Source organism: Columba livia, chromosome 2 (assembly GCF_036013475.1).
Source record: "Columba livia isolate bColLiv1 breed racing homer chromosome 2, bColLiv1.pat.W.v2, whole genome shotgun sequence".
In the NCBI taxonomy this organism is placed as follows: Eukaryota; Metazoa; Chordata; class Aves; order Columbiformes; family Columbidae; genus Columba; species Columba livia.
Window position 1 is genome coordinate 69,299,992 of NC_088603.1, and position 19,070 is coordinate 69,319,061.

At 42.5% G+C, this 19,070-nt stretch overlaps 1 protein-coding gene across 12 annotated transcripts in view; it reads right to left on the reverse strand.

The window, feature by feature from the left end:
• Positions 1–19,070, reverse strand: part of PHACTR1 (phosphatase and actin regulator 1) — a 333,399-nt gene that overhangs the window by 60,386 nt on the left and 253,943 nt on the right. For 10 of the 12 annotated variants that reach the window (XM_065052406.1, XM_065052404.1, XM_065052402.1 and 7 more), the window contains 3 exons: positions 17,508–17,588; positions 10,292–10,477; positions 9,182–9,391 (listed from right to left, as the gene is read on the reverse strand). In XM_065052406.1, the coding sequence (XP_064908478.1) occupies positions 9,182–9,391; positions 10,292–10,477; positions 17,508–17,588 (477 nt within the window). The remainder of the gene's footprint in view (positions 1–9,181; positions 9,392–10,291; positions 10,478–17,507; positions 17,589–19,070) is intronic. The other 2 variants (XM_065052407.1, XM_065052409.1) reach the window with 1 other exon arrangement.

Sequence of the window (19,070 nt, forward strand, 5' to 3'; positions counted from 1 at the left end):
GGCATACTTTGAAGTTTTAAAGCTCTAATGCTTCAAAACAGTCCTGTGAGGTAAGCGTGATGTGTCCCGCTTAACAGGGATGCAAATAGGGGGAGAGCAATTTGGTGTCTGAAGTTACAGGATGACTCACCACCATCACTGCTGGAGCAAAAGCTCAGGGACTCCTGATCCTTCTCAGACACTGCAGTGCAATTACTACAAGACACATTTCTTACGGCTTTGTAACACGCAAAACATCTGGTGTTAAAAAATACATTATAGGGCAAGAGAGAAAAGAAATAGGGTTTGAATACTAAACAGGAGTGGCCTGGAAAAACAAAGGGTACAGGAGGAGAAAACGATAAAGGGCAGAAAATTGTTACAATTAATGTATTCTTTTACAGAAGACTTGGCAGGCACTGAATTTTAACCTTTTTAACTCTAGGCAAGTTCATTGAATCACACAGTTGACCTGCCAGGCAAAGGCTCCCCTGACTTCTATGGGAAATCAATGAGAGGTCCACAGGCAAACCTCTCTGCTAGGATTCAACTGCAGGATGCAGATTTTCGGAGTTGCACTGTGGAATGCTTTCAGAAGGGAGAAAAAGTAATGGGAGGGCTTGTCATTCCCCAAATGAGTGTGGGAAATGGTCACAACGCATGCTAAGAGCAAAAATGAAGGCAAGTATATTTGCTGTGAGCTGCAACTGCGAGTTTGTGTTTAGGAAGAAGGCCAGGCCCTTTCCAGCCTGGAATACCACAGACATTTGGCTCTGCAAGTCAGTTCTATGAGCAAGGCTTGCATGCTCTTTGGCCTCTTGTTGCTTCAGTTCACTCTTCTTGCTGGAACACAGTAAAGGAACTGAAGGGCCAGAATCTTCTTTTGACCTGAGAAAGCCTGAGAGTAAGATGTTGCTCTCCAGATTTCAAAGGTCATCATCCTCCTAAGTGAGATCAGATTTCTACAGATCTTTTCCAGATGGTTCTTTTGAGCATTAACTATCCTTCCCCTCTTTATTCTTTTCTCCCTCCTGGCCTATTCTGGGTATTGCCTATACTGGTAGCCATATCTATTAGCCATGGTGCACAAGGCTGACACTAGGACTTCCAAGCACTAACACTTCTACTAACAACAGTAATGTGGAAGAAGACCTTGCATGGAGTCAAGCTCAGATATGACATTAGACTTTTTAAAGTGCTAGTCGTAGCTCCACTGCATCCACAGTATCCACTTGATACTAGTATTTTTACTACGCTAGGAACAATGCACTCATGGTAAGTCTTCTCTTTATTCAGAGGGCTTATAGGCTAACGACACAGGAGTGGCAAAGGGTGTGCAAAGATGAAATAGAGGCATGGAGAGAAAGTCGTCTTCCTGCGTTGCAGAGTGAGAGAGTTACAGAGAGTAGAAAGTCTTTTGGCTTTCAACACAATATCATAGCCACTTGACATATTGTCTCTTGAAGGCAAAAATTCTTCCGATGGTTCCATCAAGGCTGAAGTCTACCTCATGGAATTGCCAAGCCACAGGGCACTGCCCTCTCCTCTAAAGCAGATTGCCTTCTGTACAATAGAAAAAAAAAACTTTCAGGATTTTCTTTTCAAGCACAGGAAGGTCTCCAAGTTATTGTGTTTTTCTTATACACACATTATCTGTGTATATTTCCTCTTTGTATCCTGCATAAAAGAACACACCTCTTCAATAACAGGTAAATAACAGAGAGAGTAAAGAGTAAATTGTACAGAGCCTTGAGAATAAGGGTCCTATGGGATTTATAGTAACAAAGTGTTTTCATACATTTGTGCTCCAGGCAATTTCACTTCTAGAGCTGGTCCGGAATTACAAAGACTACACTAAGATCCACACTTCCATTTTGAAATGTGCAGGTTTGACTGTTGGTTTTAGATCCCTTGCTGCTGCATCTCAATTAAAGTCTTCATCTGACAGTGCCTGTGCCTGGATGCCCCACTGTTCTGTGCCTGATGTAGCGGAGTCATCCTTAATGGTGAATTCAAAGGGATCCCAACTGCAGGCATTTCTTGCTTCTGACAAAAGAGTAACTGGGAGTAACAACTGGGTTTGCTGCCTTCTGTGATTCTGAGGATTAGAACAATATCACATGTTGGGAGTACAAGTACAACATGCCAAAAGGTTCAGGTATAAAGCAAACAGGAATTCTTCACCTTTTGTCTAAAATATATTGAAAATGTCTTTCCTTTCTCATGCAAGCATTCATCTAGTAGAGTTGTGATAGAGGCACTGCAGCTTTGGAGTTGCATGGGAGAACACACCTAGCTTAACTGCCCTGAGCAACTACATAATCCATCATGAATCAGATGTGTATACTCTGGTTCCCTCCCTCCACAACAAAGGCATGGACCTTTAGCTTCCACTTAAAGAAATCCTTCACATGAATGTGTTTTCAGTGGTACCAGTGCTGGGCGACTCCACTGGGCACCTGCCAAAAATATCGCCCATTATTTTTAACGTAAGGCTTTATTCAGATCGACTGTGTTTCACCCAGGTTCTTGAGCTTGTCTGAACATGGCCTTAATACCTAAATAGAGCCTTGAAAATGAACCTGAGCCATTAAATCTGCTTGTCTGCCCTTCACCTTCAGGAGAATTCTACTTGCCTATTAAAAAAATGGCTAAAAGGAGAACGACTGCAATGGGAGATTTCGATCCATTCATTCAGAAATGTGTCAGTATATCTTCAGTGACAGCAGTAATGGAAACTTCATGCTGCAAGTTTTACTGAGCGGTCAGAGTGTGCTGAACAAACGGGGCCTTGCTCAAATCCGTGGGCTCCAGGCATGCTGTTGGGAACTGCACTACCATTATGTGGAGTAAAGGAGACAATAACTTGTCCCTGTGTGTAAGAGTGAGATGACTGAGTTTCACAGTTCTTTCCTTGATTTGTTTTGATTTCACAATGCATGTGATATATGAACCAGGGGTGGAAACAATTATCGTCTCATGGAATGAGATGCATGGAACATCCATCAGACATGGACATCTGTAGATGAATAAGCTGGACAGGGGAAATATGAATAAGGAATCTGTGATAAGTGTCTTCTCAGTGGAACATTACCAGAGTCTTAAATCATTGCACAAAGCACTCATATGACAGAAGAGAAGCAAACTGCGTGAAGCCAGGTGTGCAAGTCTGATTAATTTCTTTTGGCTGAGGTTCTTTATGCTCAAGAGAATAATGAGCAATTTTGTGAGATGTTGGCTCCCAGCAGGGTTGTGACCACTCAGGACTGTGCGTGGTTAAGTAATAACTGTGCCAGAATTGATGAAGGAGTTGTTAGACATAGAAACCTTCCCACTGATGATGACAATACATTACTTAAGAGACAGTTGTGGAGGCCACAATATTTGCTGCACATCAGACAAACAGGTCAGCTCTTACTCCTTCCATGTAGATAATTTTGCCAATACCTACAGTTGCTGCATTTCCTTTTGGGTTTTCAGGAGGTAGAAAAGTGTAGTTTTATTTGCCGCAGAGAATGTTTGCTCATGTATGTTTTTCTGATGTGTTTGTGGTGTACTGGAGCTGTACAACAAGTACACCGAGTCTGATGCTTCCTCACCACTGAACGTGTCTGGAGAGTTGGTTGGTACGTGTTGCAGATATAACTGTTGCAGACAGGGTGCTAGGAAGTTCTGGATGTATTGCAGCGAATACTGCTCCAGCAGCACTGCTAGAAAAGCTCTTTAAAATCTTCAAATTCTGCCCCAGCACAACTACTGCATGGATAAAGAGGGCATGCCTGGGAATCCTGGGCTGTGGCAGAGCTGGCTATGTTTGTTATCCTGCCAGTCGCAGAAAAGCTCTTTCTTGACTCCTTGTAATGCCAAACAGGAGCCAGTATTGTACCCACCATCAAGGAAGGCCAACAGTGTCTTGGGTTGTGTGAGCAGAAACACAGCCAAATCATCAAGGGATTATTCCCCTTCTATTCAGCACTCCTTAGGCTGAATCTAGATTGTGGTGCCAAGCTTAGGACCTCCCAGGAAATATGTCAAAAACCCAGAATGATTTGAGCAGAGGGCCACCATAATGGTTGAGAGCTCAAGTACCTGACCTGTGAGGGGAGGCTGAGTGGCTGGGGCTTGTTCACCTCGGAGAAAAGATAGCTTGCACGCAGGGAACCTAACAGCAGCTCTCCAGTACCTATGAGAAGGTCATCAATAGGGTGGAGCCAGGCTCTTCCCAGTGGTGCATGGTGGGAGGAGAGAGACAGTGGGCAGAAATTGAAACAAGAGAGGTTCGTTTTCTCCCATCAGAAGAGCCAAACAGTGGAACCAGTTTGCTCAGACTGGTTGTGCAACTGGCATCCTTCGAGGTTTGCGAGACCCAGATGGATAAAGCCCTGAGCAACCTGGTGTGATCCCACAGCTGGCCCTGCCTTGAGCAGGAGGATGGACTAGAGACTTGCTGAGGTTCCTTGCCACCTGAATGACCTTACACGGTAAAGAGTTACTCTTTAAATTCCATCCAATCAATTAATTCTGTAAAATAACGTGCAAAAAAAATGTGTTAAAACCCAGCATGGCTTGTTGAGATAGCTTCACCGTGGAAATGAGGTGATGTGCCTGATATTTGCTGTAACATTTGAACAAGTACCTTCTACTTTTTCAGGTCTTCTCGCTGGGAGTCACTTGTGCCTGAACAGTGGGAGCCTCTTCTTATATTTCAAAGAGTTTTTGAGCAGATTCATAAAGGTAAGTTAAAAACTGTTCTCAAATATTTGCCATACATCTGCTGACGGCAGCAAGATCTGCAGCCATGTCTGGGGTTCCAGAGATGAGAGGATTTCCTGATACCTGTATGTGCTAGGTACTCCCCTCCAGGTACCAGCTGGCAGCAGAATTATGGAGAAAGCAACTGCATCAGGGTCCAGTTTCCTGTGAGAACCTGGTAGGGTGCTGGTGAAGGAGATGCCTTTGCTCTGCTGCCTCTTCCTCAAGCACATAGTGAAAAGAGAGTTGTCCATTGTCCCCCATGTGAATGTGACCTGTCTTCATGAACGTGGCCTGCCAGATCAGACAGCAGGAGGTAACATCAAAGAGGAGGAAGCTTGTGCATAGTGGCTTGGCTTCTGAGACACGTGTGACTGTTGGGTTATAAAATACTGCCGAGAATATTTATTGGATATATTATAGTTGTAAATACTTTTATAATGCAGTAACTAATAATCAGCTGTGCTGTGGTAATGCAGCAGGACACCAGGCATCTATGTTCTCACAACTCATCCTTGGCTTGTCTACAGTATCAGAAGTAACTTTTGGAGGCTTGTAACATTTCCTACCCTGTTGAAAGTTTGCTTCTAATTATGAATTAGCTTTTACTCTACGGAGACATAACTAAAAGGCCCAATATCAGAACTAAGAATGTGCTATGCCTCTGCTCAAAATCTTGGATGAAGAAAACAAAAGAACACAAAAGGTTTTTCAGACCTTACATACAACAGCTGAGTAGCCAGATAGAACCAAGGCTACACCCTAGTGCAATATTAGGCTAACTTTGGGCTCAAATACACTCAGATGTTGCTGAGATCCCATCTGAGTGGCGTAGATTTTGTTCTCTGATATTTTATGGGGCTTTATACGTTACTGGTGACTAAGTTGTTTGAATGGAAAACATCTAATTTCAGAAAACATCTGTGCTGGTGAGAAGTAACAGCTTAATGAATCAAGATCAAACGGAGCTTTACACCACTGGGGTATGTTGTCTATCAAATCAGATATGATCAGTGTTCTTGTCACTTTTAGCCATTAGAGATTTTATTATAATCTGGGGACTTTACCCGAACAGTCCAATTAAATTTGGTTCCAGGTTGCTCTTACGTTTTCAACGAAGTACGGAGGCTGCAAGTGTTGTCCTAAATGCCTGGGTTCTGCATGTGTATACTGGAGAATTAAAACAATGAAAGAAATTCTGTTTGTGAACGTTGTCCAGTAATAATCCTGCCTGAAGACCAGTAGAATGCTCACCAGGAGGTGACTGGCCAACAGGAAACACACAGCAGTGAAACAATGGCATCAAAACTGTTACGGATCTTGGTTTTCTCGCAGGGTTGCTGTCTTCTAGGGCTGCACGGGCACTTCCACGCCCAGTGCTGTGATAGGGATGTTCCCTGTGGAGGCAGCAGTGCCAGCAGCATGGGAGATGGTGTGGAGCAAAGCAGGGAGCACCTTCTGCAGCGGTGGTGGCACCACTCCCGGGGGCTGCTCTGCGCCCATTCCTGCACTGTCCTCGCCTGACAGCACCTGAGCCTTGCGAAGAAGCATGCCAAATCTGTGTGACTTATATTTGCTAGAGGCAAATATATTCCTGTCGCCTTTAAAACAGACTTTTCCTTTTCATTCTCCCCAAAATTAAATGTACTCTTACATGTTTACTTTAGGCCTGCTCGTTTATGTGCATTTCTTATTGAGGGAAAGGCCAATTTTTGTCTTGGCACAGGCAGACAGATGTCTGAAATGGTCTACAGATGCTTTCAGGGGTAAGGAATGTTTCTTTTCTATTTCTAAAACCTGTATTAAGTCCTTTGCCAAACCTGCAAATCAGTCTTCATGCCTTTACTGAAGAATTTTGAGGTAAGTTCACAGCAAGAAGGTGGTCAGACTCAAACAAAGCTTTTCTTTCCTCAAGTTTTGTATTTGAAATATTGCTCCTTTTTTTTTTTTTTTCTGCTGACCACACCTGTAGTGACTTTATATGTTCTCAGTTGTGTTTCTATAAAACATGTTTTAACCAAATAAATATGTACACACAAATATAAATGTATCTTAAGACAGAAGTTGAGGCGCTTCTGCATTTTCAAATGTGTCCCTGAACCCTTCACAAGATTGCAATTCCCCTCACAGTCTTCTTGAACAGAGCTACCAGACCATTAAACCACTGTCACTCTCCATTAGCCATGCCCAGTATGTCTTAATCTGCCCTTCAACCTTCTCACAAAATCTTCAGTAGAAAAATAGGTATGCAATAAGAAAAGAAAGGTCTTCACCCGAACTCCAGAATTCAGCTTTTACTTGTTTTCTCATACACAAGCTGAGGATGTCTCTGGAGTAATTAGTAGAAGAATAGCATTAATTCTGCTTCTCACTGATGAGGGTGCTTCATTAGGATTGATTGCTCATTTCCAAAGATTATACACAGCTAAAATAATTACCAGTGGAGAACACAAGGCACTGAGCAACACATATATCCTCTAGACCACCAAAGTAAATGGGCCCTTAAGAATAAGTTTAATACTTTTATTTATAAGGTATGTATAAATGAGGCTTTCAGTTCTACCAGGAATAACTGTCAATTAAATTAGAGTCCCGTGACTAAATCTGAATCTGTTTCTTTTCCGTGAAGGTTCTGCATATGCACGTACAAGAGTCTATACGCCCATACAAGAGTTTATGTAGGAGGCCACTAAAGGTCATCACAAAGTAAGAGAAGTCACGGTTCTGTTTCACTGGAAAGGCATCACCATCAAGCAACTGATTTATGCTGATATCTGCCAAATTCTACTTGACAGCTGCAAAAAACCCCCACCAGAAACATCCATCCTTTGATTCTTCTGCTACTTCTTGCAAAAGGAAGGCTTATGAACAAAAGACATCTAGTACCTGATGTTTTTCCTACGCTATTCCTATTTTTTTTTTTCCTCTGTGTTGGCCTCATTTCAGAGTAGCTTCTTGTAATTGGGATGGAGAGTTGTAAGAGAACATAGGAAGGTGGTTTTGTCCTCTAATTTGTCCACTAATAGTGCCGCCTGGCTTGCCAGGCGGCAGAACTGCCCATTCAGTTTGTAGTATAAGGCAAGATACTAATCTTTATGTGTAGACTGTGGCAGGTAAGAAAGTAAAGAGATTCCACAAAAAATGAACAAAACTATACAGAACAAAAATGTGTGGTCATCCAAACAGAAACATAAAGAGACTGCGTAGAGATACAAGAGAAAACCAGAACATGCACTTTCCTAATGAGCTCTTTCCTTGTATATATATATTTATACACCCAAATAAAATGGGTATTAACTGTCAGGAAAAAAAACCAAACAAACATCTAGAATGCATTAATGTAGGCTGAGCATTTCTCAGATCAGCTCTGAAAACATCAGGGCAGCATTAACACAAGAAGAGCAACACAGTGAGTAGACCAGTAGCTGCTCCAGTACAGAGTTCTGTGCACCACAGCTCATCTTAAACTTAGGATTTTGAGGTGCTGCCTCCTGAGCAGCATCTGCAATTCTGAGCAGACTGTTCAGAAGGTGCAGGCAAGCATTTAGGGAATCTTTTTTTTTTGGTCTGTGTAAATGTAGCAATCCTTTGCTCCAGTGGTTTAAATAAGAGCCTGAAGAGAGAAGACAGCTCAGGTATGATCCACTAATCCTCCTTCCACATGTATCTAGAGCTTTGAATCCCAAAGAGCCTGGGCAGTTGTAAAAACACCTTGAACGCACACAAAAAAGAGCCTGTATTGTCTACAGTTGCTAGCTGCCATGCAGTGAAAAATAAACTGCATCACAAACTGCAGGGCACCAAAATCCTGGTTGCTGGGAACTGGAGCTGCCCATCATCAGCAGGACTCAGCAGTGGGAGGGGAACAGGCAGAGCAGGGGTGGAAAGAGCGAGAAGGGAAGCAGAATGGCAAGAAGCCATGGGACAGAACGGTCTGTGTAAGGATCAGGGGGCCAAGTAAAAGACAAACACATGGAAAGATTCAGGGTGTGTGCAGGAGAACCTGCCCAGATGGCTGTTGAGGGGAGAAGAAACAAAGGGCAAAAGGAGAAAGCAAAACTCTCCCTTTTCCCTCAACCCTTTTCTCATTAAAGGCATTTAAAAATACTCTAGCATTTTCCTGATACTTCCTTTCCCATCAAAGCATATCCTGCAGTTTTTGTAGTGATGGCAAGTCTTGATGAATAGGAGGAGGAGGGTTAGGAAACGCAGAGGTGGCCTGAGGCAATTAGAGCTGAGAGAGGAAATGCGCTAAAGCAACCTTCATGAAGTTATACCCTGAAAATGCTGCGTGTTCCTGCCCCAGGTACAACACAGATACATCACCAGTACACACAACAACATGTGCAAACAGTGTTACAGGAGGAAGGACATCAAGAACCTTGCTGTAAGGGCAGGTTTTTCCTACAAGGGAAGTGGTGGTGCCGAGGGTCCAGGAACACCTACTTACCAGTTAAGTGGCTGGCAATCCTGGCAATAGGTTTAGGTGGCAGGGCAGGGGGCTGTTTGAGGAGGGACAACTGTTTCACTGGGGTGTCCTCATGGTCTCCAGGGAAAGCTGCAGATTTTTTGGGGGGAAGTAGCAGGACTGGCTTAGCTGTAGTAGGATCTTGGGAGAGGAGGATGCCGGATTCATTGGATGTGGGGCTCTCTTCAGACACTGGAGGACACAACCACATCATAGACGCAACAACGTTATGAGCAAAGCAGCGGCGGATACAGCCGTAGTAAGACAAGAAAAACAGCGCACCAATGCAGATTAAGAACGACTAATAGATTGCACTCAAACATCATATAACATAGAAAGGAGGAGAGAAAGAAAGAGAGAAAAAGAGTAACACACATCAACACAACAGCCAGATTTCCCATTACCTCTGACAGAAGCCAGTTCCCTTATGCCAGGCTGGGACATATTCCCACATCTTGAACACAAATCAAGAGTCTTAAAATGTCATAGTTGAGACGGTCTGTCACCACAGCTTGCTCAGGATCAGATATGTTAGCACGTAGTCCCTAAACTTATCCTATACATGTAAAAGCACCTCATGGGGCCTACTCCATTTCAAAGAGGCCGCATAGCTGTGCAAGATCATGGATGAACACTTCTACCGGTCACTTTTCCTCACTTGACCTTTGTTTGCAACTCTCGGCACGAAGTGATGCAGAACGAGGAGCTAACCCAGATGTACAGCGCTGCCGTCTCTCTGCGTGGGTTGGGGAAGAAGCCCAGAGAGCTTCACCTGGGTTTAAAGTGTGGGCAGCTTTCTGCTCTAGAGTTCATTGGAACAGCTGAGATGTAGCCAGAGAGATAAAAGTATACTCTTACATGTTGACAAAGTGCAGGTTACTTGTATAGAAGTACATGTTGCTTCTACGCCAAATCAGTCAAAATTTCTCATGGAGCATCCAGTGACAATCTGCATGCTGTCACCTCTTTCTCCATTGGAAAACTTTGATCTTCAACAAGGATTTCTCAGGGCTATACACTAAATGTTAAAAGTCAAAAAACTTGTTTCAAACAGCTTGGAGTATCTACATCATAATGTAAACAAGATGTTACCTGTCCCATCCATGATCTCTGTGGTTGGGAGCACCTCGTATGAGCAGGGTTCCACAGATGCTGGAACTGACTCCAGTTCTGCTAGGGCTGGCAGGGATACCTGGCTGGAGCTCAGCACTTGCCCAGAGCCCAGAGGCTGCCCATTCTCCAAAGCTCCTTCTTCATTTGGTATGGAAAGTTCCCCATCTGTTCATAGTCAGAAGAAAGCAGAATGACAACAGAAGACACGTAAATAAGATGTACAAAGAATTTTAAATGAAATCTGCTATCTCCATCAGCTTGCTTGCAAAGGAGGAATCTGAACTGAGATCTTATACATACACAGAAGACACAGGGATAAGGATCAAAACAATATGGTTTGTATTTCAAAAATACAACTTGTGCAGGGCAATTTTATGAGATGTTTGACTGTGAAGTTCTGTCCACAACAGTTTCACAGAAGTCTGATAGCATTCCACTTGCCTTAAGGGGTTATTAAGGTCTGGAAAAGTTCTCTCAAATATTTTTGTTGATCCTTCGCTTATCCTAGGATGGTCATTATGATCCATGGTCTAAGCAGGATGGATCCTGACCATCCTCCACCCAGGGCCACAGGATTCATTTTCCCTTTGTTCAAGCTGGGAAGTCAAGAATGAGAATTGGGCTGGAACTGAAGCTATGGAGCTTTCTTAAAGAATACTAATATACACAGTATATAATTTATAATATCTTAATAATAATAACAATAATTATTTTCTTCCCTTACACCAATTTTTATGCTATAAGGGCGACAGGCATAATCACAGAACTATGTCTCTATTTTACACTCAAATAAAAACATCACAGCTCCCAGCATCAAGATTTTAAGTCAGGGAGAGAATAATTTTTATAGTCACCTGGTGTCAGGTCTTGATATTGGGATACAGCAGATTCCATTTAGAAAACTTGTTTTTAAAGTTATTAATAATACCCCCTCTATCTGAGCAAAATTTCTGTAACAGCAGCTGGTAGTTTCTTTCTTATCAAACGCCACTTCACTTTAGAAATAATAAAGAACAGAAGCGAGGGATCAGATCATTCTCTGTGGTGTCAACCCACATGATTTTTATCTCGGAACTTGTTATGCACAGCACTCTGGTACCTGGAGGCAATGACTACATTGATATCTCAATTACAGTTTTATAAATGAAAGCGTTCAGCCTCTATGGTTATGAGTGGAAGCCTGGAAATATAACCGGAATGTGACCTGTAAGGCTAAAAATCAGCAAGCACATAAATGGAGCCTAATTTTACTATGCTTTTAAATTATTTTTTAAGTCAAATGAAGGATTTCAGGATCTGGTCCTTGATTTTTGGGCACCTCTGATTAGCCATATTACTGCTCAATGTACTGAGTAGAGATGTACGTCATTCAAGTGAGTGCACATTTTCCCCTCACAGGGCTAAGATATGCAAAACGCTTTGGAAAACAGTACTGAAAAGAGAAAAAAATGCCTCATTTAGGCGCTAAAACACAGCAATTAACAAGTCTGAAAGTACGTTAGCTGATAGGTATTTAGAATTGTGTTTCTGTCTTTTAAAGCTTTGGTACAGCAAGTGAAGATGGCCTCCTGTTTATTTTGGAATTATTAGAAATACCAAGGTCTTGACTTTCTTGTTTTGGTTGGAGGCTTTTTGAAGACCTAGAGAGCTATTATGGTTCACAGCTACATCATACTAGACTGAAACTCGACCCATGGCTTTCAGAGCAATCAACGGAGCTGGCTAAAAGGTGGCAACATTAATCAAAACTGAAGGCTTTGGCCAGTTGCTCGCAGCACAGCCTTCTAACCGCTGTGGTCATTCAATACAAATCCATTTATTTCCCTAGGCAGCAAAAATCAAACAACAGTTCAGACAGTACTTAAGCTGAATGTTTTTCGACTTAGCTGTTTGGGTGGAAATGCTATGTATTCTGTGTTTGCTCTGGCTCCCTTTTATAAACACACACCTTTGCATGTGTTTGGGATAGGAGCTGCTGTTGTCCCAGTTACCTGGTTTCCTGAAAGAGCAGAACCATTTCTTATGCAGAGCAACTGTTTCTTGAATGATAGGCAGTGATTGTGTCCAGCAATATTCATTAATTCAGTGCAGGACTAAATTTGACCATAACTGTAAGCAGACAAAATGTATGCATGATTAAACCAGTAACATTTAGTTTTTGGAGGGATGTCTGCACATTTTTAACGAAGCTGGATGCCTATCATAACATGCTGAGCACCTTGAAATCTTACTGTCTTAAGTGCGCCCTGCACTTCTCAAGGTATATTCAGCATGATTTAAGAAGATAGCATTCAAGTGATCCATTGCAGATTTACAATTGGAAAAAAAGTAAAATGAGAGATAAAATTTTGGCTTTTACTTTTTTGTCATAATAACAAGCTTTCTGTACTAACAGCATAACCTCTTTTAATCTTCCCTCTGAATATATCCAGTCTTCATTTAGAATATAAAACTTGTCCTTGGATTTGACTGAAACCATCAGACATAGAATCATGACTGAAATACACACCCTAAATCTGATCTCACTTAAAGGAGAGCTACATGGGGAGCTGCTCAAGTACACCAAACAGATCAAAGATGCAGATAAAATAATTTGTAGAGTGAAGAATCTCTTAGTGTGAATTAATCCTGGATGAGAGAGGCATGCTTGACAACCAAATATAATTATTTTTAAAGTACTAAAAGCTATTCTGGTTAGCTGACATACAAATGAAAGGAATCCTGGTAATGCAATTATTACATATACATGGATGAACCAATTAGTCTTCAGGAACCCGCTATGAGTTTAAAGTTAATTTTGCACAGTGATAACGTATGTAATCTTTTGTTCTGTCACTTGCTAAATCCTTTGCTGTGTTTTCACAGAGCCTGCTGCTACTTAGTGGAGAATGCGTTCCCCTAAATTCGTGAACTTTGTTAATGCTGTCTGAGTGTGCATCTGGACAGGGGCCGGAGGGAGCAGCCCAGCCTCTGCAGCAACAGCACATGAAGGCTGCTCTTCTGTTACTCAGGAGTAATAGAAGTAACAGGAGTAACTCCACACACCTCAAGTCACTGAAGAAACAGGACCTCAGAGGACACTCCCTGATGGAGAGGACTCTGCCCTGACACTTTGATTCAACTTAGCACGTGAAGATAACAGCATGGGGTGAAGGCCCAGAAATGTGCAGATGATGTGTTCAAAACATGTGGCCCCTAAGCATGGTTTGTACTCCTGAACTCATCTGCCATTTCCACCTGCAGGTACTTTAAAAAAAATTGCCTGGTGTGAAGCAGCCCACAGTGCATCACGCTGACTGGTACAGACCAGTACCTTTGTTGCTTCTTTACATCATAGCTCTGCCTACCTTTCTCACCTTGCCTTTTCACTCCCAATGCCTTGGACTAAGAACTTCTTGCTTGTCTGAAAAAGTGCCACGCTTGTGCACTCCTTCCACAGACAAAGGGCTAAGGAAGTCAAAATGGTGAGAGTTCAAAATCCTGGGGTTTTCTCCACCTTGGGTTGTCTCCTTCAGTATTTGCCTGCTCTCAAGTAAGACTGTCCAGGCAAGCATTCTCCATGGCAAAGGCTAGGAAGGGCAGATAAAAACTTATGTTCTTCTCTGCCATGGCCCCTATGGGTTAGGGGATGGAAAACTGAGTGTTCCTTTATGTGGTCGAGACCTGTCCCAAGGGCTGTTTCCCAGCCGTGGTGGCTACTGTAGCACAGTGGCTGGGATCCTCTTGACTTCAGTCTCCAAGCAGACCTCTGATTTTGTGGGATCCCATGAAATTTGAGACAGGTTGACATACAGATGCACGCCTGCTTCTGGAGGGGTTCAAAACCTTTCAACATATGATTTCACTGCAGCACAACTGGCTGTGTGCTGTCTGCCATGCCTTCCTCTTTGCTGCATCACCAAAGCCACTTCTTCAAAGTTATACTCACATACTGCCGGGAAACCTACCTTAGCATGCAAGTACAACACTTTCAAATCCTGTCAGGATTTACGCAATTAGGTCTAAATCCATAATTTTGATTACATGGAGAGTATAAAAATACAAAAGCATGAAAGATGGAGAATGTTTATGCTTCCTTGCAGAACCATTGCACCACCACCTCTGAAGCAAGCAGTCAGTACACACTCATATTTAGAAATTTCTCAATACAGGAAATCTCATCTATGTTCAGATAAAAGGAGAGGTATCAAAATCCTATAAGTAGATTTAATTCTTTGACTGGCACCATGGGACAGTGGGCAGTTCTAAAGACAGATGCTTTTGGGATGGTTACATTCTTCATGTGAAAATCAAAGTCATTTTTCTATGCGTAGGAGCAATGGTACAGCAAAAATGTGAGTTCTTCTAAATGCTGTGGTAAGTTCTCAGTTGCAGGTGGAACCTGTTTTTTTAACCTCTTGGCACTGCCTGCCCACAAACTATTAGAACAGCAGGTGCCTCATCAGATACTTCTTCAACTTACTATTTTTCCAAAAGCACACAGTATTTGAAAAAATTACAACCTTTGCCTACGTTTTCAGAAGACTCAAGTCACAGAACCCTGGAAACGGAAGATGACAGAAACTTATTTGGTCATGAATCTGGCCCTTGCCAAGAAAAGAGCTCTCTGCAGTTCAATCTGGAGTGGTTTCACTTGCCTAGTTTAAGTTTGGGGGTCACTGAAGTGCTAAAAGCATTTCTTGTTTCCCAAATATAGCAGGCGGAGCACAGCGACTCTCCCATGTGTGAACACTCTGACTTTCTGTGCTCTGCTAACTTTCACCTGCTGGGTGACATGAACTCCTCTGACAAGCCAGCAAACCCTGAAGCAAACAGGTCAGAATGTCATTTTAAATGGCAGGCAAGCTAGCTAATTCTGTTTTTCTTCAACACCGAAGACATGATAGAAACAATACTAAGCACACTGCAAACTCCAGAATTTTTGGTCTTGGGTCAGTCTATCCATATTCAGTTTCCTTTGATCTGTATGGATTTTTTTTAAGAAAGAAAAAGCCAAAATTAGTAGCTCAAGGGCTGATTCTGTCTGCTCTGTCCACGTCTCAGGAAAGGGAGACAAAGATTTAACATTACGGCTACATCTACTGCCTGTGCAAGATGCCTTGTGGCAAGGAAGGTGCTACCATCATCAAATAGAGCTTTCTGCTACGAAGTGCTACAGTCTGCTGTATTTTCTTGAAGGATTAGAGATCACCTAACAGGAATTACAAGGAAAATGTTACTTCTACTTAAGGTTTGCAGTAAGATATAATATCCTTTATTAGAACTACTCTCAGATTTTTACACCACTGAAGGAAATATGGCTTTTGCTCTACAAATACTGCTTTACTCATATCCTTGTATCATCAAAGCTACTTGACCATTGCTACTATACTTGTGTTATTACCACTTTCTTCGCTGCCCTACCTCTTTCTTTCAAGGAGGGGTACCAATTCTTAGCTTTCTCTGTTTGCAACCAGCAGGAAAAAATGTAGGATACTGGATGAGAAGTCCAGCTGTTTTGCATTGTAGCCTCCCTTCTAGCATCACCTAGCCATGAAAGAGTCTGATGTCTCTGCTTTTTGCACTGGAAACAGGATGAAGAAGCATGTGTTTTGTACCAGCTTTTTCTGATGTTAAAAGATGAAAAATGACTATAAAGAGGAATTTTATCTTTTTTTTTCAGATAGGGACCTCCAGACAGCTTAGCACCTCCTTCATAAGATGACACAGAAGATTACAAGCTAGAGCATTATATGATAAATTGAGAAAGCTGCAACACTTTGGTAGCGATGTGGAGGGAAGGGGTCAGGCCGCACAGGAAAATTTTTTCCTGGGGATGTCTTTAGGTATGAATAGAGACAGGTCAAAAAGAAGCTACGTGTGGGATGTGAGGTGGGGATGAAGGAGGGCACACCCCATCCAGAGCTGTGACTGAAGGTTGACTTCTGAGCTGGTTGGTGCACCAAATGTGGAGCTGTGCCCTGGCCTCCTTTGGGCTGCAACACCCTTGGTGTGACAGCCTGGACCACGGGGATGCCTGTGTACCCCATCTGAGTCGCAGCCCAAAGCTGTGAGGAGTGCAAACCTTTCGACAGGTGTTGTTTTTACCCCGAGGTTGCATCTAGAATGGCTTCCAAGGCAGCAGGCCATACTGAAAGCACAGGCAGCATTAGATCTAAAGGACTAACAGCATCTAAAATACGTAACAGGTAAAAACTGCATAATTTAATGACAAGCAAAATATTTTTTCAGTTTTGTGATGTGTTTTGTCTTTTTAATTTTTTTTTTTTCCCACTTAAAAAAAATAAACCATTCTGGTTAGTAAATTTTTAGATTCTCAGTGAACTAGACTAAAAAAGTAGGTACCAGATTTAAATGCTCCAGATGTTATGAGGTAGACCCTATTTCTAGTATCTGTGAAAGTTTATAGCTTCTACTAACTTCTGATAGGTTTTGTACTAGTATTGTTAAAGACTTTTAGACTTTGAATTAACGAGGCTTTAAAGCACAGGCATAAGTTCTATTGAAATTAAGAGACAACTTCGGCATGTCTTCATATAATTTGCTGAATTAATTGCCTTAGTTATCGACAAGGGAAGCAGCAAAACAAACAAAAGCTGTGGTTAAAGATTCACACATACGTAATAGATTTCAAATATGTGTTGCATTACCAATGTAAAACAATAGTGTTTGTAAAACAATGACGTTTTGCATAAAGAATACATTACCAACTCAACAAATTAATTATCATGAACAAGGAATTGTTATGTCTATTGAGCTGTTTCAAGGGAACGTGCACTGTTCTGTGCTTGCCAGTATCCAAAACCTTTAAATGGTTCTCTTTTCCACAACAGCTAATCCCAGAATGACTCAACCAGACATTGCTAACACGTGCAGGCACGGACCCACTCCATCTTCTCGCTGTCTGGATGCCTCACTGTTTTGCAGCAAGTGATTCCTGCACACTCCTGTGATTTGTATTTCTACTGCTTTACATTTCTGATTAGCTTTCGGTTTTATTTGCCAGGTAACTATGACCTGTATCCAATGGGGAGGACTAGCCCATGGTGAAATAAAAAAGAGATGTTTGGAGAACTTATTCTGCACAGTCCTGTGATTCAGGACTGTATTCCCAGCTCTTAATGTTACAAAAATGTACTCTCTGGCCATAAAACTATATGGGATGTCAATTTAATGTTGTGAAAAGAACACTTACCTTTATCAAAAATTTCTTTCAGCACTCCTCGTTTTATAAGCTCCTCCCTGCTTTGCCTCATTGATATTTTTCTTTCCAAAGCTGTAAGCAAAGAAGAAGGGTCAATATAAATAGAAAGGAAGGAAAATGGTTGTTTTAGAAGGCTCTATCCCTTTTAAGGCATTTAAAAAATGCTTTTTCTCCTCTTCAAGTCAGCAGCAAATTGGCATCTCGAAATAAAGGCCTCTAGCAGCCCAGAGAATCTGCCCGCTGCTGTAGCGCAGCTGTTATTGACAAAGAGGGCTACAGACTGACCGACTGGAGGGCATGCCTGCACTCCCACTGCTGCATTCTGACACATGACCGAAGCATTGCCATGGAGAAATTAGAGACAGCAAAGGGAGAAAAAGGCCATTAATGCAAAAGCCGGAGAGGGAAAGGTAAGAAAGGAAGCAACGCGAAGGATCACACCAATGAAAGATGTGGCCATGGACGGTCCTCAGGCCATGGAAGAGGACTTGGCACCTCTGCTGCCCTAAAAGCCAAGGCTTGTTTCCCACTAACTCCACTGAGAGCAGAGCAAGGTGTTTGGGACAGCAAAAAAAACCGAAGAGAGCTGTTTAATGGAGCCTTTTCCACCCTGGAAGGTTTTTTTCCCCAAAAAAGTGTAAATGATGGGAACTCTATGAGAGCTACTGCAATCTATACCAGGTCTGAACCGCTCAAGTCCTGTATTGCCTGCTTGGAGACCGTGGTCACGGAGGAGGTACGATGACAGATAGAAATTCCATGTCTGTTCAGTTAAGCAGTAATTAAAACAACGTCCAATTAACTAAAACACCACAAAGGACTTGCATCCAGGCAAAGAGCTGAAAGCCAGCAAGCAAGGGGCAAGTGATGTGCAGGAGTGGCTGCGACTGTGCGCGCTCTGTGAGAAACAAGCCTGTGCCTGCCAAAAAAGAGGCACCGTCAAGGGCGAATGGCTTCTGCCATATGCTCCCCTATCAGACCCGGCACAGATGCGCACACACACACACAGACGAACTGGGACTCAGCATCTCCAGTCTGCCCAAGGCAGATTTAAAGCAAAAGAGGTTCCGAAACCCCCTCTCCATCCCTGAAAACATGTAACCTTTCCTGGCACTGCTGCACGTTGGCTCTTCCCGCAGGGGTACAGTATACTTGGTGAATTAGCTCTGCTTATACTGACACACTGCACTCATTGCAACTTATCTGCTGTCAGACACATACAGCTTAGCATGAACAAGGCCAAATCTGCGTCATTCTTTTCCACAGGATAAATTTAGGTTTCCCCATTTTAAAAATCAGTTTTGAACATGTATTCTTCGGGAGAAAGAAGGTCAATAGGTACAGTCAGTAGCTTATAAAAACCCTGGTCTCCCCTTAACATAGCCTCTGAATTTCAGCATCAATGCACAGGACCCCACGCCCATTAGCCAGCCACACGGACAGTTTTATTTTTGAGGCTGTTAATGTACAAGCCACAGCATTTTCCAGAGTGCCTTAGCCCTGTTTGCCTGTTTGAAGAAGGGCTTTAGGCACCTCACTGACTTTCAATGAAAC